The 25,496-nt window shown below is 41.1% G+C and overlaps 1 protein-coding gene across 1 annotated transcript in view; it reads left to right on the top strand.

Moving 5' to 3' along the window:
• The window catches only part of RPRD1B (regulation of nuclear pre-mRNA domain containing 1B), a 52,455-nt gene extending 28,888 nt beyond the window's left edge, over positions 1-23,567 (top strand). Inside the window, exons 6-7 of the mRNA XM_055303024.1 lie at positions 953-1,128; positions 20,957-23,567. Coding sequence (XP_055158999.1) covers positions 953-1,128; positions 20,957-21,106 — 326 coding nt within the window. The 3' untranslated portion in view covers positions 21,107-23,567. The remainder of the gene's footprint in view (positions 1-952; positions 1,129-20,956) is intronic.
• The last annotated feature ends 1,929 nt before the right edge of the window (positions 23,568-25,496 follow it).

The raw sequence follows: 25,496 nt of genomic DNA, 5'->3' as shown, positions 1-25,496 counted from the left end.
TATCAGTTCTTTTCTAATACAGCTCATCCTTTTGTCCCTTCCTCTCATTTCCTAATGTTGAGTGCACCTTGTTCACCTTACCTTTCATAAGAATATCCTTTCTTATACTTTGATACTTCAACAGTTTTTTTCCCAGTGAGTTAAAACCCATTAATTAGATGTGAAATCAGTCTGGTTGGTAATGACCAAAATTAAAAACAAAAAAGAATAGAAGATGGAACACTTTGCACATAATAAGGATAGTATTGTTTTATGAAGCTTTCTTTTTATGTGTTCGCATAAAAGTGTATTTCTTACTGTGGGTCATGTTTTAAGAATTTGAAAGATTATCTGTTATTATGAGGCCCTTTATTTTGTTGAATGGAAGAAGGGAGCTCACCCCCAGGTTTCAAGACTTAGATATTTATTTATAAGGGCTAGACTCTTATAGGCCCATTTTAGAGACATAGTTTTGAGTCCCAACTCCTCTGCTAACTGCAGGATATCGAACCTGTCCTATAGCTTTTATTTGGTCTTAGTTTCCATACCCAAGAAATGAATGCTTGCTTTTGTATTTCGGAAGAATGTGCAAAGAATACTTAACAAAATAATATAAATGAAAGCGCTTTCGAGATTCTCAGAGGCAAGGAAAAATTATTTCATGTATGACCTTAAATATCTTTGTTTTATTTGTAGAGCTTTTGCAGGAATAGGCATTTAGAAATCCTTTGCAACATTCCCCTCCTTGTATAATTGCCTCACTTCAGGTAATTCAGAGATGTCCTGCCTTGTTAACAGGAGTGAGTGCCTTTGGATTACTCTGTCAGCCAGTCCATTGTTTGTCTACAGGTTCTGACTTATTCTTGGACTCTCTACATTGGGAGAGAAACTGTTAACCTCCCCCAGAAATGTTTGCAATCATGCCTGTGTGATTTCTATATTGTCTCTATTTTTTGGTCTCATTTGTACGTAGACAAAGAGGCAGCTGAACGTCTTTCAAAAACAGTAGATGAAGCATGTCTGTTACTAGCAGAATATAACGGGCGTCTGGCGGCAGAACTGGAAGATCGGCGCCAGCTGGCTCGGATGCTGGTGGAGTACACCCAGAACCAGAAAGATGTTTTGTCAGAAAAGGAGAAAAAACTAGAAGTGAGTACACGGTGAGACCGACCCAGACTCCCCAAGTTTCCTTCCCTGTAGTCCACAGTAGGAGGTTTTCACTGTGCTTTCACTGACACATCTTTTTGTCTTTTAAAAAATTTATGAGATGATAACATCTATCAGATACTGTAATTATTTGAACCGAGTTGAAAATTGAAGTCAACATTTTTGTGTGTCCAAGAAAGAACAAACTGGAATGCAAGAAACAATGAAATCCTAAAGCATTTAGTATCTTGATTACTTCTGTTTGAAATCACGTTAAAAAAAAACTGTAGTTGAGGTTCAAAAAGACCAGGTGATTGACAAAACCAAAGTATGTGTATTTGGTAGTATTTGGAAAATACTTAAAATTGTCTTTCTTTTAGATTATATTGAGATTTATTTTTGACTTATATCCATGGTTAAGGCCAGTAAGTAGTCTGGCTATAAGCTTTGCAGTCAGTTGTAGAATTTCACAGTAATGTGTAGGGAGTCCAGTTCTCAAATTGTTGAGAAGGAACCAATTTCTACCCTGAATTGACATCAGTCTGAATGCCCTTAGGGATGGGCTTTAGAACTAGTTTCTCGCCATGCATTTATTTGGCTTCTTTTTTAAGTACGTGGTGGTTCAATATCAGTGCTTGCATAACACATCCAGCAGAGTGGACATTTGGGAAGCTTTGTTTGCCCCAAGCTGCTAGTGGTTTCAAGGGTGAGGACAGTTTGAGATGAGAATCAGTTACATATAAGAAACAGCAGAGTGGATAAGGGAGGCAGGGGATATTCCCCCCTTCCCCACTCTGGCACACAAGAAACACATTCTCTGGTACAGAGAGAGGGGAAACAGAGCTAGTCCTATGGCTGAGATGATGGTGTTTGCTTTTCCACACAGTCACTGACTTGAGGACAGAGAATGAGGGCACTTTTGATGCTATCCTTACCTGCAGTGATTACAGGAGCAGGGCTGGGTGGTGGTACAGGCAACTTCATAAACCAGCCTGGAAGTGGAAGATGGGAAATGGCTGTGATGATGTGATAGTATGGCTTAGATTTAGAAATCAACACTGACCAGAAATCCTAAAGGGAGTTTCACAGGCAGTACCAGACGGTCATTTATCTGAAATGCTCATCTTTCACTGAGGAAGCATTCTCAGCACTGTGCCCCGGGACTAATAAGAGAGTGTAATTAATGATTCTGGTTGTAAGTCACCATGCCATCTGTTGAACTGCCCCTTGGCGACACATTAAGGGCTTTCTCTGATCTGTCAGACATTGATTATCATGAGCAGCTGTTGGGTGGAACGTGGTAAGCAACCATAGAGGACAGAGTCTTTGAGAAGGAGATTGGGTTGGTAGAGTGGATTAACTCTTTGTTTATTTCCCTTCCTCACAGTTGCACTTGCCTCCCTATGTTTCTTGGGGGATGATTCTGGTTTCTGTAGAACTAGTGGTTTGCAAGATGTCATGAAAGGTCATTAAGCAGAGAGATGGTTCAGAGATTTGGGTTTGTTCTGTAGCTTTCCAGTCCAGATTCCTCTGCTCATCTAGGCTTTGGGATTCCATTGCTTAAGAATCAGGAGGCTCCCATCACTGGAAAGTACAGATTCTCAGCTAAATAAAGGTCCTTTTTTTCCCTCAAAAACCAAGTCTCTTAGCCACTTGAACAAAACCATTAGCTTCAAAATGAAGCTAAATTTGCTTAATTAAAAAAAAAAATCAAATGACTGAATACAACATAAGATGTTAAGAGCTGGCTTTAGTTCTTTACTCATGTTTGCTAAAAATGTGACTAGTCTGCTCTCTAGAATCTATAATTTTTCTCTCACATTCCATAACAGACTGGTCTTACTTCCACCATACCCTTACGGTGATGGCAAAACTTGCAAAGTATATGCCATTTGAAAGATGATGCATTACCAGTATGAATTACTCCAAATCCTCAAAGTCTTATTGATGAGGGCTGTGTATCAAGTATATTTATCTCTTCAGCATTCACTTTTTTTTTGACACTGGCAGTCCTTGTTTTAAAATTGCTATATCAGAATGTAAATGAAATCTGCTTTTATTTTTTAATCCTTTCATTGCCATTAATGTATGAGCATGCAGTTCTTAGAACTCTGGAAATGTAATGATTTGCTTGAGAGTCTGTTTTCTTCCCAAAGTTCTAATTTGTTAACACATGAAGTCTGTCTATCTTTCTGTCCATCTTTCTTTCTGTCTGTCCTCTTTCTTCTTTGTTCACCTCTTCCTTCATGTAACAAGCATACCTTTTTGTCTTTCACTTATGAATCTTATGTTAGATTTCTGGGTGACTCCTAAGCTTTGGGGTAGGGAATATGATGATTCAGAGCCAAAGATGATTCAGACACTGGTATGTAGGAGAAGCAGTTTCAGCTCACATAGAAAGATTGTGTTCTGCCCTCAAGGAAGTCATGGTGGCATAAACATAGCGGTGAACATAAAACCAAACCAGGGGATGGTCCATAATGTAGATTAAGGAGACAGTTGGCCAAAAAAAAAAAAAAAAGGAGACAGTTGGCAACTCTGATTGTGGTTTAAGGTCAATTGCAAACTTCCTGGAAGGCAAGCCTTTTTGTAAAAGGAGATAGCAGTTGAGGAAGAGAAATATGTTTATAAATGGAAAAGCCAAACTAGAACAGACAAATGAGTGAAGACAGACAAAAGACAGAAGGGGTAGGAGGGAAGTGCCACAGTCTTCCAATGGGATAGGCTCTGTGCTCTTTAAGAAGCTGCTTTTTTTTTTTTTTTTTTTTTTTTAAGATTTTACTTATTTATTCATGAGAGACACAGACTGATAGAGAGAGGCAGAGACACAGGCAGAGGGAGAAGCCGGCTCCACGCAGGAGCCCGATGCGGGGGACTCGATCCCGGGCCTCCAGGACCACGTGCCTCCAGGACCACGTGCCGGGCCGAAGGCAGTCACCAAACCGCTGAGCCACCCAGGGATCCCCGAGAAGCTGCTTATTTATTCATAAATAAAGTCAGCAAAGCCTTTGTCACTCAGAAGATGTCCAAAGATGAGCAAGATGTGTGATCTTTCCTCAAGGAGCTTACACTCTAATGGGGGAAGAAACAGCAGTGAACGGGGAGTTTAGCATGTGAGAAGGAAGTAAGGAGAATATTCTAGCTCACTCTAAGTTGAAATAGACCTGGAGAAAATGTACATGTTAATAACACTAATTTGGTCAAAAGTTTATTTAAAATATGAGAGAATTATTAAACATATGGGCAGTTTCTGAACACCGTAATACCTTCAGCAGATCTTCCAAAGTCTGCTAGCCTACATGGTCTTATGCCTTTTCAGTGCCAGGAACATAACTGTTTCTCAATAAATACTTGTTTTCTGCATGAAATTACATCAGTCAGTGTAATTTTTTTCTATGAAGATGATTTTTTTTTGTTTTTTGGTTTTTTAGGTTGCATGAAAAGTGGTTTGACAAATCTGATTTAATATGTGGTAAAGAAAGGTGACTTTTCATAGAAGCTCCTATGGGTTTTTTCATTTGTGCTTTTTTTTCCTTTTAAGTAGAATTATGATTCATTTTGAGATGATGGGGTTTTGTTTTGTTTTGTGTACTTGTTTGTTTGTTGCTTCTGTTTCTGGATGTTATAATTGCCATTGGCCTACCACCTTTCCCTTAAACTCCAGGCAAGGTTAGAAGGGGGCTGCTTCAAAACTGTTGGCAATGCTTTCATCACAAACATGCAAAAACCTAACAATGGGAAAGAGGGCATGTGGAAGGAAGCACAAATGGCAGCCTAGAGGCGGTTAAGAAGTGCGGAGGGTACAAAAGGTTAATTCAAAAAGGTAAAGGCCAAAGGTACCAGAAAAGCCTCCAAACTTCAGTTTTTAGAGCAAATGGAAGGTTTCTAATAGACAGAGGTGGCTATTACCCCAGTAGTCTGTTAGAAGCTCATAAGCCATAATAAGAATGGGTTGGTTGGAGTTCCTGTCTTGTCAGTTTGGATAAAGCATGATGTGGATATGTTCCATCTGAGTGATCAGGGTATGTGGGGGATAGGGGAGGGACCGAGGGGAGGAATACAGATCTATTTGTACAAGCATTGGAGAAAAAAAGTCAAAAAGGAGCAGGTACTTGCAGTTTTACTACCTTTAATACCCAGTTATTTTCATTCACATCATGGTGTTCGGCTGTCATTTCTGGAAAAAAAAAAGTCATTGGAACTTTCACAGGAATTGTACTGAATCTCTAGATTGCTTTGGGAACTATTGCCATTTTAATAATCTCAAGTCTTCCAATCCATGAACATAAGATTTTTTTCTATTTACTTAGATTTTTAAAAATTTCTACTGCAGATTTTTAAAAAGCATGTTAGAGGCCCACTTATTGCTGCATTTGACATTACAAAGGACCTATTAAGGTGCCATAAGTATCAAGGACCACAGAAGAGGCAGTAGTGTATGCCACCTTGTAGTAGGTGTGTGTACTCCCAGTTCACAAAGCATGCATACAGACACATGTGTGCTAAGCAAAGGCACCAAGGCACAGCCATGACAGTCAGCTTCACTCTTCACTCAAAATGAAGTGGCACATTGAGGCTTGGTTGTCTGCGTAAGTCATCAACACGGATCATTTAGCTGGACAGAACCTTAGACATCACAGAGTCTGACTTCCAAGTTGGTGAAGAAACTCAGACCCAGAGAAGGGAGTTTGCCACAGACCAGGAATAGAATCCAAGGCAGACATCTGGTAACTTTCCACCAGGTTTGTGTTTTCCTTTGTTGTTTTATTTTAAATTTGATTCCATCGGGTCAACAGCCGGAAGACATCCTACACAGAAGAGTAGCCAAAGTTGAATCATTTCAACAATCCCCAAGAACCTTGTTTTAGAAAAATGCCATCTTATGTAGGGGGATTAAAATACTTGCATGAAGCATTTCAGAGTGGCCCCTGAGAAGACCTTTCTAAGGTTTGGGACAGCTGACTGCCACTGAGGTTCTAAGTACCCTCCTGGCTGTGATTGTGCATGCTCTGGGGAGGTGAGGGGTGACTGACTCACTGAACTTGAGGGTGCTGCTGTTTCTCCACAGCTTGGCGCTTCCTTCTTGGCTGTAATGAATACTCCAGAGTAGAACCTTCCAGTTCAGACAGTACAGCTGGGAAGGGGGAAATGTCCCAGGATCTGACATCGCCTTGTGACTCTTCATATTTCTATTTACACTTTAGTTATAACAACTTGAGAAATTCTTTGGCTGTAGCTGAGGAGGTACTAAACCAAACTGATGGCCGTCTGTTGTTTTTGGCAACCTCGTCCCCCTCCCTCCAGGGTGCAGATGGTTAGAAGCATTTATTTCAATAATGGGATAGGCAATAGATGGAGATAGAGAGCTCCATTTTTGTCAGCTTTGGAGTAGATTCTTCTTTTTCCCATGATGTTCAAAGCCAGTATCTCATTGTCCGTTCCAATAAGGGCAGATGGGAGCAGGTGATCTAATCCTCATTTTAGATGAGAAAACAAAGTTCAAAGTGTCTGAGCAGTTCAGGGTCATAGAGGAAGTCAGCAAGGACCAGAACCCTAATCTCCTGACTCCTGACACTAGTGAACATCTATAGTATTCTTCTGGGAGTTTAGAGGCCCTGCTTATTAGCCTGGCCCCACCTGCTTACAGACCTCTACACTCACTGGCCTTCCTTAGCAAATGATTCTTTTCCTCCCTAGACTAACAGTGCTGTCAGCACCACAGGCTATTCCCGGCCATTGTTGAAAAGGTCCGTCTGCTTACAGTGCTCAAGTGACACCATGGAGGGTTCATAATCAAATCCTTCCCTACACGGCAACCCATGGCTTGCCCATGGCTTTTTCACCCCTGCTTTGATATGGGAACCTCCATGTACTAGTTTCCTTCCAGTAGTTGGGGACTTTTCTTGAATTGTGTGGTTCTGCAAGTAATTCTGAGTTTAGAGGCTGCGTCTTTTAAGTCTTTGCATTCTTTTCAGTTGCTGCCAGCCCTTAACACTCAGATTAGATTTGCAGCCAGAGCTTTTCTATCTGTGAGAGTGTTTGTGTGCGTGCTTGTGTGTGTGTGTTTGGGTAGGTACTCATATGTGTATTCTTTTTATGTTACAATGTGAAAACTTTGATGTTTGTTCATCTCTTTTCATCCCAGAGGAAAATACCACATTATAATCATTATAATGTACATCACATACTTGGTGACCTAAGGGCATGGTTTGCCAACATTTGAGACTTCATATTAAAGAAGTGATGTGATTTCAAGGTTCTCCCAGCTAGAATTCCATACATTTAGTCATAGCATTATTTCCATGATTATAGCCCAACTTTTGGCAATTCCTCCTGTTTTCTAAAATAGTTCCATTGAGTTTAGGCCTGTGTGTGTATCACTAATTTTTCATATTTATAAAGTACATATGCATGTTAAGTGAAAACAGCATCTGGGCCCCTTGTCATTGCTTGCCTGCCAGAACATTCATTCTTATTCAACCATTAGTTCTTTCTTTATTTCTGTTTTTCTTATTACAAACACATTACAGAGAAACTTAAAAAATAAGTATAAAAAATGATAATCTCACTACCCAGAGAAAACTTCATTTTGGTTATGTTTCCTTTATTTTTTCCTCCAATTATAGTTATTATTTTTTTTTAATTTTTATTTATTTATGATAGTCACACACAGAGAGAGGGGGGGGGGGCAGAGACACAGGCAGAGGGAGAAGCAGGCTCCATGCACCGGGAGCCCGACGTGGGATTCGATCCGGGGTCTCCAGGATTGCGCCCTGGGCCAAAGGCAGGCTCCAAACCGCTGCACCACCCAGGGATCCCTGTAGTTATTATTTTTTTAAAAAGAGATTGTATTTATTTATTTGAATGAGAGGAGAAAGAGAGTGAGCTACCAGAGGAGGAGCAGAGGGAGAAGAACGAGTAGATGGTGTGGAGCCTGACACAAGGCCCACTGCCACAACCCTGAGAGCATGACCCGAGCCAAAACCAAGAGCAGGATGCGCCAATCTACTGAGCTATCCTGGTGCCTGTTTTCTCCAGTTTTATTTTTATTTTATTTTATTTTATTTTTTCTCCAGTTTTAAAATTAAAGTGATCATAATACATAGATAATTTTGTTATGCTTTTTTTTAACTTTATATGATCATTTTCTCTTATTAACAGAAACCTACGTAAACATTTTAAATGGTTGCTTGAACACCTATAGTTGGATAATCAGTGATTATTTTTATTGAGCGTTTTTGGTTTTTAGTGTGGGTTTTGTTGTTGTTTTGCTTCGTTTTGTTTTACTTTGAGCTAACCTCCAGTTTGGATTAATTCTTTCCTGTAAATTTCCAAAAATGGATTCTGTGTGTATGTGTAGATGTCTGCTTATCTTTAAGTATGCTAGAGTTTATATACATTTCAAGGTCTTTGCCACTAGCATGCATTCCTGCCTTAGGAGTTCTTGGTCTTCAAAGCATCGTCAGCATTCTGTCACTTAATAGAGCTTTGGAGATAGGACATACAGATATCCATCCCCAAGTTAAGGATTAATCATTGTTTTGTGAAGAAATGAGCATTGAATAGTTTACTTAGACAAATGGAGCTCTCTTCTAGGTTTTATCTGTTTACATTTGAAACAGCTGTGGAAAATAGCAGCTACTTCTTCTAACACTGACTTGATTGAGCATCACTTTGAGAGCAGGTTCAGATTACAGAAATTTGAGCTCTAGTGTCTAAATATCTGTGACCGAATGGATACATGTCATTTTGAGCAGAGATCTATTTAGTCTTTAGGAATGTTCCTACCTAGTGTTAAGGTAGGCCTTCACCCACTTCAAGTTGCAATTTTTGTAGAAAGTACAATTGGATTGTATCATACTTTGTAATCTTGGAAGTTTCATCTCTGACTTTTTGTCTTTATCTTTATAAAATATAGGACTTGAAATAAGATTAGAAAGTCTTTTTCTATTATTAGAGTAAAAGTGTTCATAATTGTAATCAGGAGTCAAAATGGAACCTGTGCAAACGAAGCCCATGAGCTCCCAATGGTGTGGCCTGCTTAATGTGGAGAGGTGAAGGTACTAGCTGTCATTATGATTTTGCAAGTCTCATTATTCGCTTTTCTCCCTTATTCAGATTTCTTAAACACCTTTAGGAAAAAGTATGGACATAAGATACTTGGAGAACTTGAAGCAGAGTAACTTTGCAATTTCAAACAACAGAAATTTACCAGCAGCCTTCTTGAGCATTCTTGGGGTTTGGATAGTGATTAATGGACTCAGTCTGCTTTTTCTTCAAAATGTCTGGTATGATGTATTTGGTGCTTTTCTGGGTCCTTTTATTTTGCTCATCGTGTTTCTGTTCTGTGAGGCATAGACTTGCTAGGAGTTATTCCCATGGATATCATTTACCCCAGTTATGATTCAGTGATGATGATCTGTAGATCCCATTCCAGGCTTTTTCTGGCTTTCTCTGCTGAGACCAGTGGTCCTTGCAGCCTTTTATCATTATTGTGGTTTTCATTTATGAAACAGCAGTGTTATCCTCACCTGGGGCAAACAGGTCCTAACACTTGTCTAACCTGAAGTTGTTAGAATCTGCCTTTCTTTATCACATGGAGCCTTCAGGGTTACTTTATTTCCTTTCTGTGCAAGAATTCTTCAGTAGACTGGCTACAGGTGCCCTTCTCAGGCAGCATGCTTTGCCTTTTTAATATTAAACAGAACAGCATTCACGTGAGCACACCCCCACCACTACCACTGTCCCTTTTTAATTACCCCATTTTCTCTCGCTGCCTTTACTTCTGAACCCACTGCAGCTTGGCATGCATATCTACATTCTCCTGCAGTGGGTATCTTCAGACTCTGCCACTACTAGTCTGGACTCAAAAGCCAAGATACTAATCCCCCCCACCCCACCCCCTTGTTTCCTTTTCTCTTTGTGGTCCTCTCTGTAGCTCGTAATACTATTCATTCATTACCCTTTATGTGTTTTCCTTCTCTGCTTTCTGTACACCACCCTTGCTGTTCCAGTTTTATTTTGTGTGTGTCCCTAGTAAGCTTTTTTCCATCCTCACCCTGTAAATATTGGTATTTTAGACTTTTTCTCATTCTGTCCTTGTGTGACACACTCGAAGTGTCTTCAGCCACCACCTGTGTGCCAGTGGCTTAAATCTAGATTTTTAGCCTAGACCCTTCCTTGTGCTTCAGACCTATATATCTTATTTCCACAGACAACCTCACATGTCATATGATCAAAACAAACCATCCTCTTCTTCCAACCTTTCCTTTCCTTCTTTTTCCCTGTCTTGGAGAATGGCGTTGCCATTCATCAGAAGCAGACTCCAGAGCTCATCTGACACTGCTCCCTCTTTGTCCCACCTCCCAGATGGGTCAGTCCAGCCTCCTCCTGTTCCAGTCTCCTCCTCAGCCCCTGTGCCACACCTCTGCCAGACAGCCTCCTGTTGCCTGAGTGCTCCATCTGAGTGGTCGGCAAGCCCTTGTGATTTTCATCACCTCAGTCCCTTCTCTACATCTCTTTCTCCATGCCCATCACCTTAGCCGCCACTGCCACCACCTCTCCCCTGCTTGCCTGTACTAGCCTCTTTGCAGACCACCTGCATTTGTTCCTATGTTTTGTAACTCTTTCTTCACATGGCAACTCCGTGTTTTTTTTTTTTTTTTTTTCAAAATGTAGCTCTGAGCAGGTCATTTCCCTGTGTAAACATTTAAATGGCTTCCCCTATTCCTGGAATATAAGCCCAGATCCTTGCATGTTCCTGCCACACGCTCCATGCCCTGCCCCATGGCTTGCCTCTGCTGACCTCATCAGCCATATCTCTTGTCATGTTCCATTGCATTTTGTCTGTGCTGGCCTTTTCGGTCTCCCAACTTTACAAAATATGCTATTCCCTCTGCTTAGAACACTCTACCGCCTTTCCTTCCCACTGGTTACCCTCACCTTGTTGATTCCTATTTCATCATTTATATTCCACATCAGACAGTATTTCTGCAAGACCCTACCCCCATCTCTACCCCATAAAACCAGGTTTCTCCTCTGTTCCCCTCATATGTACTGGCCTGTCTCCCTGTCTTTTTCCTTCAGAGCACCACATGGTTATCCTGTTTATGGATGATTTGATTACTTCCCTGACCAGACCATAAAGTCCTGTCTGAGTTGTTACTCTTTCATCCCTAACCTTATACTAATGCTTGGCAGAGTGTCCTGATCTCAGGTGGCTGGTATGAGTGCAGTTTGGTTCATCTCTAGGCTAGGTCAGACTATATTTTTGATGAGATTCCTTTCAAAATGGTGATACTCCCATGAGATCTAAGCTTTACTGCTTAGACAAATTTTTTCCTCTCTCTTGGCCTTTAGATTGATGGGACTAGGCTGTGGTATTACCTAATTATAAAACTTTGTGGGGGATCCCTGGGTGGCGCAGCGGTTTAGCGCCTGCCTTTGGCCCAGGGCGCGATCCTGGAGACCCGGGATCGAATCCCACGTCGGGCTCCCGGTGCATGGAGCCTGCTTCTCCCTCTGCCTGTGTCTCTGCCTCTCTCTCTCTCTCTCTGTGTGACTATCATAAATAAATAAAAATTAAAAAAATTAAAAAAAAATAAAATAAAATAAAACTTTGTGACTTTTTATCATGGTCTTGGAGGTTGGGGGGCTTTTTTTTTTTTTTTAAGATTTTATTTACTTATTAGAGAAGAAAAAAGAGCCTGAGCACGAAGAGAAGAGAAGCAAAGGGAGAGAGAGAAACAGACTCCCCTGCTGAGTACAGAGCAACCCAATGTGGGGCTCCATCCCAGGACCCCAAGATCATGACCTGAGCTGAAGTCAGATGCTTAACGATGGAGCCACCCAGGCGCCTGGAGGCTCTTTCATTTGCTCAAACCAATTTCTAATAAAGGTGTTAAATTTTCAGGACATACTCAGATGACTTGTATGAAGAAAGATCTTTGTATTCCATTAACACTTCTCTTTTTCTTCAATTCTGCATGCCTTTTCTTAGCATGCAAATCAGGAAGACTAAGGACTGCTTATAAAACAATGAACATGGGAGTGGTGGTGGTGGTTCCTCTCGCCTTCGGATCTGCTGATTTCACATTGAACAGTTTATAGCACATGCCTGGTCTCATTCAAATATGGCATCACCCCATGGTGAGGCATAGTTTCCATTCCCATCTTAAATGTAAGGATGCTTAGCTCTCAGCAAGGTGAAGTCATATGGTGCACCACAGGCAAGTGGTAGAATAGGATTTGAACTTGGATTTTCTGACTTTGTATTTTCTGTTCTATCACAGCAACCTCTCTCTGGTGGGAGAGATGTGACATATCCTCAGTCTTTTGGAGGAACCAGGAAATATATTTCCTTCCTTTTATTTTTTTATTTTTTGCTTATGGAAAGAAATGGTCTTTTTATTGCTTGCAGAGAAAACCGTATCCAGATGCAGCGCAGTAACCTACAGGCTGCCTTGCCCCAAGCAGACCTTCTGGCACTTAAAATTATAATCAATATCACCTAACATTATTCTGCGTGGAAAGTGCCCTTTACCTTTCTACCCTTTGTTTCTCAGCTGCCCTCCAGGAAGGCTTGACTCTGTCAGTATTTGGCTCAGAAGGAGAAACCATAGGAAGGCGTGCATCTCTGATGTTTGTGCAACATCCGTAACCTAGTTTTCCATGAAAATGGTTGTTAAGGAAGCAAGTTTTGGGGGGCTTTGTTACTTTGCATAAAACTTAAGATTTTTAAAAAATAAAATGTAAAATTTTTAACATTTGACTTAAAAAAAACAACACTTATTTTGACCCTGAGATCATGACCTGAGCCAAAATCAAGAGCTGGACGCTAAACTAATTGAGCCACCCAGATGCCCCTAAAAAAAATACTTATTATAAATCATAAATAGTTCTTGTACTTTAGTAGCATGGTTTTTACCTGTTTTTATATAATGAGGGACCCATGGCATAAATGTAAGCATATTCGGAGGACCCAGGTACATTTTTAAAATAAATCTCTATCTCTCTTTTTTTTTTTTCCTCCTCTCTGTTAATTAGGCTCCACGCACAGCGTGGAGCCCAATGTCGGGCTCAAACTCATGACCGTGAGACCAAGACCTGAGCCGAGGTCAAGAGTCAGACACTTAACCGACTGAGCCACCCAGGTGCCCCAAAATAAATCTCTTTTTAAAGCATTTTATGGATATCTGTTAAATTGTACGTATTTAGTTTTATGAAGTTTGAAAATCTGTCCAGTCCTAAAATTGACTTTTTTTGTTAGTATCATTTTTATTTAATTTTGTACAGACACCATCTTTTTCTTCTTTTCTGCAAATCCCTGTCAGAAGAGAGTTTTTGCTGCAGCAGTAGAAGCTCCCTTAAACCTTTTGTGTAGAGGGTCTTCTGGGAGAAAAACATCCTGAAGACACTTTGTGGTATAACTCCAAGCTTAAGAAGCCCCGTCCCATTTGACTCCTCCAGTGGATGGGTTGGACTGCCCTGAGAACATTCCTCTAATTGTAGCCATTTTGTCATTTTCCCTTCTGGGAAATACTTTGTGTTTACTTTTCTTACGGGTTTAGTGATGGAGCTGAGAGGCCTTGAGCACTGGAGCTTGAGCCACAACTTCCTCCTTTTCTCCTATCTTCCCCAGCGTCTTACTCAGCAGCTCCAGCCTTGCTGTGACACCCTAAAATGTGTCATTTTGAAATGTTCCAGCTGCCACTGAGTTCCACGGGAGCATGGAGCCTGCTGGGGGAGAGGTGCAGATCAGTGATGGTTTTTTGTTCCCGCAAAGATCTTTGAAGAGAACTTAGAAGTGCTATTCTTATTTTCAGTTGGAAGATTTATATATTTTCCCTAAAAAACAAAAGAAAGAGAAGTACATTAATTGTGGTTTAAGTGAGGCTATGATTTCTAAGTGTAGATCCTGTGTGCTTTAGTGGCGACAAGTAATAAGCCTCCTGGCAGGATGAAGGGGGCTGACTCGGGGTGTTAAATAATTTTAGGGTGAGAGTCAGCTTCCCCTTTCTGTTTGGCTCTCAGCCTTCATGAGATTAAGCAGTCCTTTGACTTAAATTCAGTATGGCAGGTCACCTTTAAAACAGGGCCCTTCATAAACTGTTTCGTGCATAATAACCCTTTATGACTCTTAATTGGGAGTAGCCGAGCAGTGGGTGATTTTTTATATACCATATGTCCTATAGCACAACAGGGCAAGATAAAGGAAAACGTGGGTCTTGAAACTGGAAATCTTGTCTCATCAAATCAAGCCCCTGCCAGTGGTATTATTTCTAACAATTTTTCTTTTCTTCTTTTTTTTTTAACGATTTTATTTATTTATTCATGAGAGATAGAGAGGCAGAAACATAGGCAGAAGGAGAAGTGGGCTCGCCACGGGGAGTCCAACGTGGGACTCGATCCTGGGACTCCAGGATCATGCCTTGAGCTGAAGGTAAATGCTCAACCACTGAGCAACCCAGGCATCCCTCTAACATAATTTTTCTTATGTTAATTTTTTAATGTAAATTTTCTAGCTAGAAAAAATAGACAACGTTTACATTTTGATCAGTATTTCTTATAGGAGTTGCTTAGAGGAGAAGCTTATAATTTTGTTTTGAAAATGAAATTCCTGTAGAAAGGTCACGGCAACGTCAGTCCCTGTCATTTCTAACCCTCTTATCTCAGAACTCATCTGCAGCATATCAGGTCTTGCCTGCAGCTCCTAACCAAAAAAGGCAAAGAATGTGGAAGCCTTGCTCCCTTTAGTCAGTTGTCTTAGTGCTCCATGATTGCCTGTGTTCACACAGCGTCCGCTGAATCCACAGGAAGCAGGGGGTGTTGGACACGTTTTCTACTGCATGATCAGAGCGTCTGTGAGGCAAGGTTCCAGAGCTTTGCCAGAAGCATAAATCCTAGGCATTATCTCAGAACTGCACACTGGGCCTCACCCTCTGTGTTTTAAACATTTCTTGGCAGTCAAATAAACCCAGGCAGTTTATCACAGGTGCCCACATCCTCCCCTCCTCCCCTCCAGGATCTTGAAACAGAGGGTAGTGGCAACAAGTCTAATAGAATCTTCACCTGTTTCATGGCTCTCCACGGCTCTTGCTGCAGTAGGTGCATGCAGCTGAATGGCAGCCCAGCCCACTTCGCCTCTTCCACCAGCGGGTATAAATTATGCATAATCAGGAAAGGAAGAGGGAGCTTCAGGACCCCTTGGATTTGCCTTGTCTCCTCTAAAGATAGGTAGTAGGGAAAAGGCAAATATCTGAAGATGGGGTACAGAAAAGAGACCCAGTGAGTTGTGATTGAGAGAGAGAGAGGGAGAAAGCCAATGAGCAGGAATGCGACAGCTGTTCTCCTAGTGCTAGAAGTCATAGAGGTCCTGATCTTCTACATTCCTGTTCCAGGCAGGATAGCATGTTAGAGGCATAGTCCTCTATTGCACACACATGTAAGGTATTTTAAACAAGGAGCGTGTGACCACCTTGCCACATCATTTCTCTAGCTGAGTGTGGTGCTTGGTGTACGAAAGAGGTTGTAGGATATAGTGTACTTAAATGAGTTGGAGGATTGTGAACAGGTCTCATCACGTTGATTTTTGTGATATCAGGAAAAGAAGCCGGATTTCTGCTGAGGGCACAGTTTGTTACCTTGTAGCTGCAGAGCTTGTGGACCGAACCTTGGTTAGAAGACAAACTGGTAGGTTGAGAAGAAAGATTCTTGGGTTTTCGTGATCTGTCTCCTCTACCTGACCAGAACCAAAGAGAAAAACTGTGGAAAGGCAGCTAGTGAGGAAGTGCTGCCGCCCAACCAGGGGAGCCTGGCAGCGAGAGAACTCGAAGGCAAGTGAGAGTTGGAGTTGTGTTTGGGGGATAGTTTTGTTTGGGTTCAATCACAATTTTTTTTTTTTGTTTGTCCACAGTGACATTTATAGATGACTTTATTTGGGAAAACACAATCTATTTTTTAAAAAATAATTAAAAAGGGTAAGAGATCAGTCTATTACTACTGAATCTATTATAGGGGACTTAAAAATTATTACTATTCAGTTTGACCTAATGAGAGTTTGCCATGAATTCTTACCTGCTCATCTCTTATCATAGCATTAAGCCATGCAAGTGTCCCAGCCAGGCCAGGTGCGTGTTTTCACAGTTTTCAACGCAGTCTTTATCTCTATTTGGATGTTCAGAATCACCCTTGGCTGATGCATTTAGACCTTTTGGCTTCTCTTTTTAGGATGGTTTTAGGTTCACAGCAAAATAGGAAGGTACAGAGGTTTCTCATATGCCCCCCACCCCTGCACTCCCAAATTCCCCCACCAATGTGGTGCATTTGTTACCATTGATGAACCTACATGGACACATCCTAATCACCCTGTGTCCATACTGTAGGGTTCACTCTAGGTGTTGTACATTCTGTGGGTTTGGACAAATGTATGATGGCATGTGTCCATCATTATAGTATTTTCACTACCCTGAAAGTCCTCTTTGCTCTGCCTATTCATGCCCCCAACCCCTGTCTCCATAGTTTTGCCTTCTCCAGAATGCCATATAGTTGGGTTCATACAGGTATATGGCCTTCTCAGATTGGCTTCTTTCATTTAATAATGTGCATTTAACATTTCATCATGTCTTTTCATGACTTGCTATCTCCCTTCTTTTTAATGCTGTGTAATTGTTGTTTGGATATACCTAAATTTAATAGCCCATTCACCTACTAAACTTCTTGGTTACTTTCAGGTTTTGGTAGTTATGAGTAATGCTGCTGTAAACATTCAAGTGTAGGTTTGTGTGTGGCATAAGCTTTTAACTCCTTTGTATAAATACTAATGAGCATGATTGCTGGATCAGTTGGTAGAGTATGTTTAATTTTGTAAGAAACCACCAAACTGTCTTCCAGAAGAGTTATACCATTTTGCATCCCCACCAGAATGTATGTGAGTTCCTGTTGCACCACATCCTTGTCAACATTTGGTGGTGTCAGTGTTCCAGATTTTAGTCATTCTAACAGATGTGTGGTGGTATCTTGTTTTAATTTGCATTTCTCTGATACCAGATGTCCTTTGCAAACATTCTCCCCCACTCTGTCTTGTCTTTTCATTCTGTTAACAGTGTCTTTTGCAGAGCAGAAAAGTTTTCATTTCAGTGCAATTGAGCTTAGGCGTTCTTTCATGGATCAGGTCTTTGGTATAGTATCCTAAAAGTCATCACCAAACCAAAGATCATCTAGATTTACTTCTGCTGTCTTCTAGGAGTTTTATAGTTCTATGTTTTCGATTTAGGTCTGTGATTTGTTTTGAGTTAATTTTTGTAAAGAGTAAGATCTGTGTCTAGATTTGGTTTTTTGCATGTGGGTATACAATTGTTCCAACTTTTTTGTTGAAAATCCTATCTTTTCTCCATTGTGTTGTCTTTGCTCCTTTGTCAGGGATCAGTTGACTATATTTATGTGGGTCTGTTTCTGGACTCTGTTCTGTTACATTGATCTATTTATCTATTCTTTGGGAAAGTATTACATTGTCTTGATTACTGTAGCTTTATAGTAAGCCTTGGAGTCAAGTAGTGTCTGACCTTTGAATATTGTATTGGCTATTTGGAGTCTTTTGCTTCTCTGTGTAAACCTTAGAAGCACTTTGTATTTACATAATAATAGTTTACTGTGTTTTTGATTGGGACTGCATTGAATCTATAGATCAAGTTGGGAGGAATTGACATCTTTACAGTATTGAGCCTTCCTATTCATGAACATGGAATATCTCCCATTTATTTAGTTCTTTGTATCAGAGTTTTGTAGTTTTCCTCATATGGGTCTTGAACATATTTTGTTAGATTTATACCTAAGTAGTATTTCATTGTTTTGGGTGCAAATGTAAATAAACGCTCTGCTTTTTTAATCATTTTCAATGACAGTTCCACTTTCATCCTTTCTGTAGTGGGTGCCCTCCTAGGCTCATGCACCTGCTCTGAAAGTAGAAATTCCTATGGAAAGAGTAACCCAGGGGCATGAGGAGGTATATACAGGCTCCATCAGCTTCAGAATAGCCCAGAGGGAGGACTTTAGTGAGGAACATGTTTCTCTTAATTAAAACAAAGTTACTTTGATGATACTTAGAATAGGATAGCTGCCTGAGCATGATGAGATACTTTCTCCCGGGATCCCTGGGTGCCGCAGCGGTTTGGCGCCTGCCTTTGGCCCAGGACGCGATCCTGGAGACCCAGGATCGGGTCCCACGTCGGGCTCCCCGTGCATGGGGCCTGCTTCTCCCTCTGCCTGTGTCTCTGCCTCTCTCTCTCTCTCACTGTGTGCCCATCATAAATAAATAAAATAAAATTAAAAAAAAAAAAAGAGATACTTTCTCCCAATCAACCTACCCCCCAAACAGGAACAAATGGGTTTTTTGTTTTGTGTGTGTTTGTATGTATGTTTGTGTGTTTGTCTTTTGAGGATTACCTGGGAGAAGATTATTTGACTTAATGTGGTATCTAACGAGATCAACTGCCTTTTGTTTTAAACTCAGATGGACTTGCTAAGTTAGTGTGAGGGTCACCCAAGAGTGTGGAACCTTGGATTCTGACCCCAGCTCTGCTCACTAAAGGTTATGTGATCTTCAAACCGTTCTTAAGGAATTCTTTCTATCAAATTCCTCTGTAGTTGCCAAGAGGTGGCTCCAAGTCAAGGTGGCTTTCATCTATCAGCTTTGGTCAGAGGATTTGGGCAGGGAGCAAGGAATAACTGTTTAGTAACTATATTTTACCCTTTATGTACATGGAATTCTGAAGAAGTTAATTAAATGAATCCATGTTCAGTAATAGAGAGTTGGTCTTCTCTATTAATTTCCTTTGAAGTGTATAAAACCAAAGAAGAAAAATGTTTGCAGAGGGAAGTGCAGGGAACCTTGACATTTTAGATCCTCAGATGTGAAATTAATTTTCAGTTTGAAGAATGAAAGCTGATTATTTAATGTGTGCTTGTAATGTTATGTTTTAAGTATTGTTAATTTATTGGGCAACTGTTGGACACCTGCTGTTTACAGGGCACTGCTGATCATGGTGAATGATGGATAAAGCAGGGTCCAGTCTTAGCTTCCTGAAGCTTACTAGTTTGATGAAGGAGTCATTATTTATAATTTACATATATCATTATTTTAGTTGTGTTAAGTCTACAAAGGAAAGAAATGGGATGCCAGGAAGGCTTACTTTCTTCCCCTGTCTTCATCCAGTGGCTTGTGTGAGCAGCTCTCATTTTAGGTGGAAGCCTTGACTGATGTGGACACAGAGCCTCCCTGCCCATACTACATATCTCTTCTCCCACTACTTTCTTGGACTTTGTCTTTACAACTTGAACTAAGTGTTCTTCATTTAACCTGTTCCCTGTAAGTGGGGGTAAGTCACTCTTTCTCAAAGTGCTTAGGCATATACCCTCAAACTCTCTGCCTCTTTAAGAGTGTAGAAGGTATTTGGTAGGAAGGAATGTAGAACTTGAAGAACAATCTTATGGGTGGGCCAGTTCCTTCACTTTCAGATAAGGAAGGTGAGGAGAAAGCAAGAGAGATCATGCGCACAGTCACATAGCAAATTAGAGCGAGAGCCAAAACTAACCCAAATCTTTGACTCATTGCCCAGTGCTTTCTCCTACATTCCTGCAGGAGAGGCATTAATCGCAGAGATCCATCCTCAGGAACTTTCCATCTTTGCAGAAAGACTGAGGAGTATGACACAGCTTGAGAAAAAAAGACCAGCCCCCAAAGGGGCCATATACAAACCTCACAAGTCCCAGGGTTGTTATTCCATACAGACTTACCAAGGGTGCCTTTTGCTGGGAGGAAAGAAAATAGTATACCAAGTTCCTGTCATCAGGGAAGTCAGATTTTAGAGGAGCATAGAAGTCTAACATGTATGAAGAGAGCACCTCAGAGCAGCCTGTTGGGGGTTCAGATGCACCTCCATGCACAGGAGGGCTCCAGAACAGGTAGAGATGGGGCCCAGGCTCCTGGATGAGGAGAGCTTTTCCCGGAGAAGCAGATAGGGAATTGGAGGCAGAACTTCACTGAGACCGGAGGAGAAAGGTCCCCCTCCAGGCTAGGGCAGAATCCCAAACAAATGGTGCATTCAGACAGTAGCCTATGTGTAGGGGGCTAGAAAGCTGTGGGAAATCTATTTGGGCAGGAGCTAATCTTAGCAGACCTTGAGCTCTGAGCAGTCACAGACACAGGGCAATGCCACACTTCATTTTCTCAAGGAAATAGCTTGATGAAAGCTGGGCTTCTGGAAGATAAGCCTGGTGTGTTGAGAGGAGCCTACTGGAAGGCCTCTTTCGGGCCTGCCACAGTTGCTCAGGTATAGAACGAGGAAATCCTTGACATAGGTAGTGGCAGTGGGTATTTTGAGCTTCCGTGGTGCTTGTTTGTGATAGGTGATAGATCTGGATTACTCTCAGTTTAATACAGACTGTGTAGCTTTATAGTAATTTTTCTAGACATGTTTAGGTGGAGCCCTCAAGATAATTGTAAAGCCTGAGCATCTATTTTATTTTATGTTTTGAAATAGATAAGAACCATTTAAGAGAATGCAAATACAAAATGTCACTGCTTTTACTTCCAATCTCAAGTGCAAAGTTAAATACCATTTAATTCACTGTTGCCAGTATTGAATTCTGCTTTCCTTTTTTATGTCAAGGGTTTTTTTCCTTTTGAGAACCCCAGCATTGTAGTTTAGCTGAAAAGGGGAGGAGTGTTTGGTGGGAAGAAATAGAGCAAGAAGCTAAGAGTATCTGTATTGGCTCTTTAAGCCTGACCAGCACCTACAGACTTAACTGCATTGTCTTCTCTTTGTCTCCTTAGGAATATAAACAGAAGCTTGCTCGGGTAACCCAGGTCCGCAAGGAACTGAAGTCCCATATTCAGAGCTTGCCAGACCTCTCATTGCTGCCCAACGTCACAGGAGGCTTGGCCCCCCTGCCCTCTGCTGGTGACCTCTTTTCGACTGACTAGGACAGGTGTCATGCCCCAGATTCCCATCTCTACCAACAGAAAGAAGAGGGCAGGTCATGGTTGGAAATAACCTTGTGGCCCCAGGTTCTGTCCCTCCTTCATCCTGATCCTGCAGCCTCAAGAAAGAACCACAGACCCTGATTCTCCTCTCCGTCCTCTCTCTGTTGAGCACAATTCAAAACAGTGGCGAGTGGAGTCATTTAGGTTCATATTTGGAAGGAATACAAACTCCCACTTCATGTGTTCATGCCCCTGTTGGTTTTCCATTCTTAGCTCTCTCTTTACACCCAAGAAGTTACGAAAATCATGTGTACTTCTGGAAGCTTTCAGAAGAATCTTGTCGCTTAGGACAGCATTGTGTCACGAAAGCAGCTTCTTTTCTGAGCTGGGCTTATTCAAGTTCAGTACAGGCCTCCACTGAAGGACTTGCTCTGGTGTCATTGACTTTCCTGGCTACCATCCACCCCAAAGGTTGGAGGCACAACTGTCAAGCAGCTTTGCCAAATCTCATCCTTCCTTTTCCTTACTTCCAGTGACGTGTAGTCAGAGGTGAGGTGTGTTTGTTTTATAAGCTGACTAGGAAATCTAGCAATTAGATTCACAGCTGATCTGGGACATGAAGTTGTAGTTGAGAAGAGTAACAGGGATCACAGGCATGAGTTAAAAATAAGTTACTTACTTCAGGTTCCTACGAACAACCTTCCCAGGCACCCACTGTCTGAGAAAACGTTCCTAAAAACATGATCTTTTGGCCCAAATCGGTTGTGAAGGCGGTTGTTAGAAATGGCACTGGTGGACCCCAAAAGCTACCGAGTCTGGGCTCTGCACAGGTGTTGCTTTTTCAACCCATGTCTCTTGGGGAGTAGGGCTCACACTCCTTTCCTTCACTGGGCGCATGTCTACAGTATGGTGAGTAAACATGAATATGTCCCTTGCGAATATGACACTCTGTGTTTGTCAGTTTCTGCCACTGGCCACTGCACCTGTCTTTGTGCCCGGGGGAGGAGAAGTACTCTGATCAGCTGTGACTGAATAGCTTGGGCAGAGGAAGGGGGTAAGTCACGGATTTTAATTTTGGGTTTTAATTCCACTATCATGCCAGCTGACATTATGACTATATAATGTAGTTTGAGAGGATTTTTACCTTGCTTTTAGTGAAGGTTAGGCCTGCTGACTGGAAATCACTCTGATTTGGCAGGCTTATTTTTGACATTGGAAAGGGCAGAAAACAGTTTGCCCAAATAGTATACTAGGAGTCAGAGCCCAGAGGCTGAAATCCAGAAGCTATAAAAAGGAATTCAGTGATGGGGGCTTCAGAATCTCCATTATTTTGAGTTATTTTCAGGATTACCAAAAAGCCAATTACTTGTAATCTTACATGTTAAACATGTTGAAACATAGCCTGTGTTTTAAACGTGTGGCAGGCTTTCCTTTAAGAAGCTCTCCTGCCTGCCATGAAGCAAAAAGGATGAAAAGTCGTAGCAGGTGTTCAGTTTAGCTCTCTGTAGAACATAGTAAGTAGCATTTAAGCTGTTTTTTGGATTTGAATACAGACTGTGTGTTTGCTTATTGACACTGCCTGTTGTCCTGTCATTATTGAATTAATGAGTCTCTACAAAGTTTTTCTTCCCAGAGGCCATAGGGCAGTAGGTGACTTTTCTAAAATTGAAAGATCAATTCTAATATTTGCTGTTTCTGCACATATACCCCCTCCCCATATGGCGTGCTGCTTTAGTCCTACACACGAGCGCTTGTTTTGGAATAGACCCATCTTGGACATTCTCTGTGCTTTCACCAAGGAAGCAAAATGTTACTAGCCATGAATCAAAGGGGTATAGTAGATATTTGCTTCTATCAGCTAGATGAAAATGTTATGACATAATGGATTTTGCCCACTGCTATGTTTTATCTGATTGAGTTTGACCAGCAATTGGTGCATAATTATTACAGCAAGAGCAAAAAATGAAACTGTAGCAATTATGTAAATGAATGTGTTGGCCTCCTAACCCCTGTTACTAGTGGACTTCCTATAAGGAAGTTAGTTTTGGGTTTTTTGTTTTGTTGTGTTTTTTAATGAAATGCTTTTGTTTTTTAAATTTTAATTCTCCCCGTATCCTCCCCAAGTGTGCTATTACTTCATTTGTTTAATTTAAGTGAACCTTTCTTCTCCTTGTATGTATGAGGTGATCCGGGTGGGGTGGGGTGGGTGGTTTTGTGTTGTGTGTTTTCTTTACTTAGGGAATCCATAGGCCTCAAAGGACCTTTCCTTTAGGTCATATTCCTCAGAAAGTCTTCATTCTTCTTTTGTTTTGTTTTGTTTTTCTTAAAGAATATTTTTAAAGCTTAAATTTGTATATTAATTTAGGACTTTATTTAGAAGTATAGGCTGTCATTGGTGGCAGCAGTATATTCTGAAATGTCTCATAGATATATATTTTTGAATAAAGATGGTGTTGTTGAACGACATTGTGTGATGTTTCTTTTCCCTGCCTTGTTATAGAACACCTGATGCTTTCTTTGTAAGAGCAGGTAATTAATAATCACCAATAGAGATTGTGCTGCCTGCACAGAATCTTGTCCCTTAGGAGTTTTATGACTGTTAGTGACCCATAAATACTCAGCACTTACATAGTATTTTCTGGTTCTTTCCAAGGGCCTAATTAGCTTTAATTAGCCAATCCACACAGTGCCCTGGAGAGGTACCTCCATAGTTATATCCTCATTGTACAGAAGTGGGAACCGATGGAGAGAGGTTAAATGACTTTTCCCCCAGTACCACAGTCTCTGACAGATTAAAAAAACTTGAAAGTTCTTTGATTTCAGCGCTTTTGCTCACACTGCTAGGCCTCTGGAGAGAGATTTGATTTGGGCAATCCAGTGAAAGCCACTCTGAACTGTTAAAAAAAGAAAGACATGAGATAATCATATATCCAAGTGGCATGTCTTTTAAAAACATTTTTGTGGGTTTCCTTTCTCCTTTCCTTTCACTTGCAAATTCAATGAAAGCATATTAGCTGCGACTTGTTGGTGAGAACTTGAAATAATAGAAAAACAGTTTGAAATACAGCCTTTGAAGTAACAAATAGGTTTGGAAGGCTGATTTTAACCTTTCCATTGGGTGAGAGCAAGATTTGCCAGAAAAAGTGGGGTTTCCCATCTCATGGAATGCAAGAAGGCTGTAGGAGCTGTGGTCCTTCACGACTAAGAAGCAGCTCAAGGCCAAGTCCAGAATCAAGGGAGTTGAAGCTATGCATTGCTGAAGTTCTGCCTTAAAATCATAAAGGCTGAATGTGATAGTGAATCTCAGGAGACAAAATCTCCTGCGTCCCCCAGGTTTCATGGCGTACTTAATGCCTTCACTCCTACCTATAAATAGGAAGTCCATAATTCCTCAGGTTTAATTAGCACTTCAGGCTACAAAATATGACTGCGAGGTCCTCACAGCTGAAGATGGAACTGCCCAAGAGTTCATGAATCTGTCAAAATGCTTAACTTTTGTGATTAGAGTCTTTAACTCACCGTGTGACATTCCTGGGCCAGGTACTTTGCCTCTCTGGGCCCCCATTTTCTTATGTCTGAAATGTGGTAGTGGACTAAATTATTTGTGTTCTCTGCCAGGCCGAAAAGCTCAGGATGGTTGTGCTGTGTGAGAAAAATGCAGGACTGAAATCAGAATGCCGAATGACAAGTCCTAGGTCCCCTGGAATATTCGTTAGATGGGTTAATATCACCGTTGGGGCTGTATGCACACATAAAAAAAAAGAGGGGAGCACATATGAAACCCTCGAGACTGGGAATCTATGAGAATCAGAACTACAACATAGGGGCAGAACTAGGAAGATGGGAGCAAACACTGTTCACTGGGCACAAACAGTCTGCATTTGGTTTATCAGATCTTTAAGAAAAGGCTACTTTCAAAAAAAAGAAAAAGAAAAGGCTACCTTCCAGCCTGGTTTGCTGTCTTACTTTCTGCTAGAATCATTCATCTGGCTAAACTCATTTCTCATCACCACCTCCGTGGGGTTTTTTCATTTAAAAATCATTCTTCCACTCTAAGGCACAGATTCCATTAAGAATCCATTATTCTCCTGTACAGTAGATTGGGATTCACATAGCTTCATGTAGTGTTGAAAGCCCAGTTCAATTTTTAGACTCTGAAATAGTTATCTTGCATTAAAATTTCATTTCCACCACTGGTTGGATAAACATTAAAATTAGTACGAATCAAATTTAATTTTATACGTGTGTGTGTGTGTGTGTGTGTGTGTGTGTGTGTGTGTGTGTGTTTACAAATAGGCAGCTGTGGTAACTGACAGCCTCCATCCGATCTCCTCACTGTGATGACCTTGGCCGAGTCCCCCAGCCTTCAGAGACTTCAGCTGCTGCTTAA

This window comes from Nyctereutes procyonoides, unplaced genomic scaffold (assembly GCF_905146905.1).
Source record: "Nyctereutes procyonoides isolate TBG_1078 unplaced genomic scaffold, NYPRO_anot_genome, whole genome shotgun sequence".
NCBI lineage: Eukaryota > Metazoa > Chordata > Mammalia > Carnivora > Canidae > Nyctereutes > Nyctereutes procyonoides.
The sequence above is the reverse complement of the archived record's forward strand: the minus strand, read 5'-3'. Positions and strand labels throughout refer to the sequence as shown.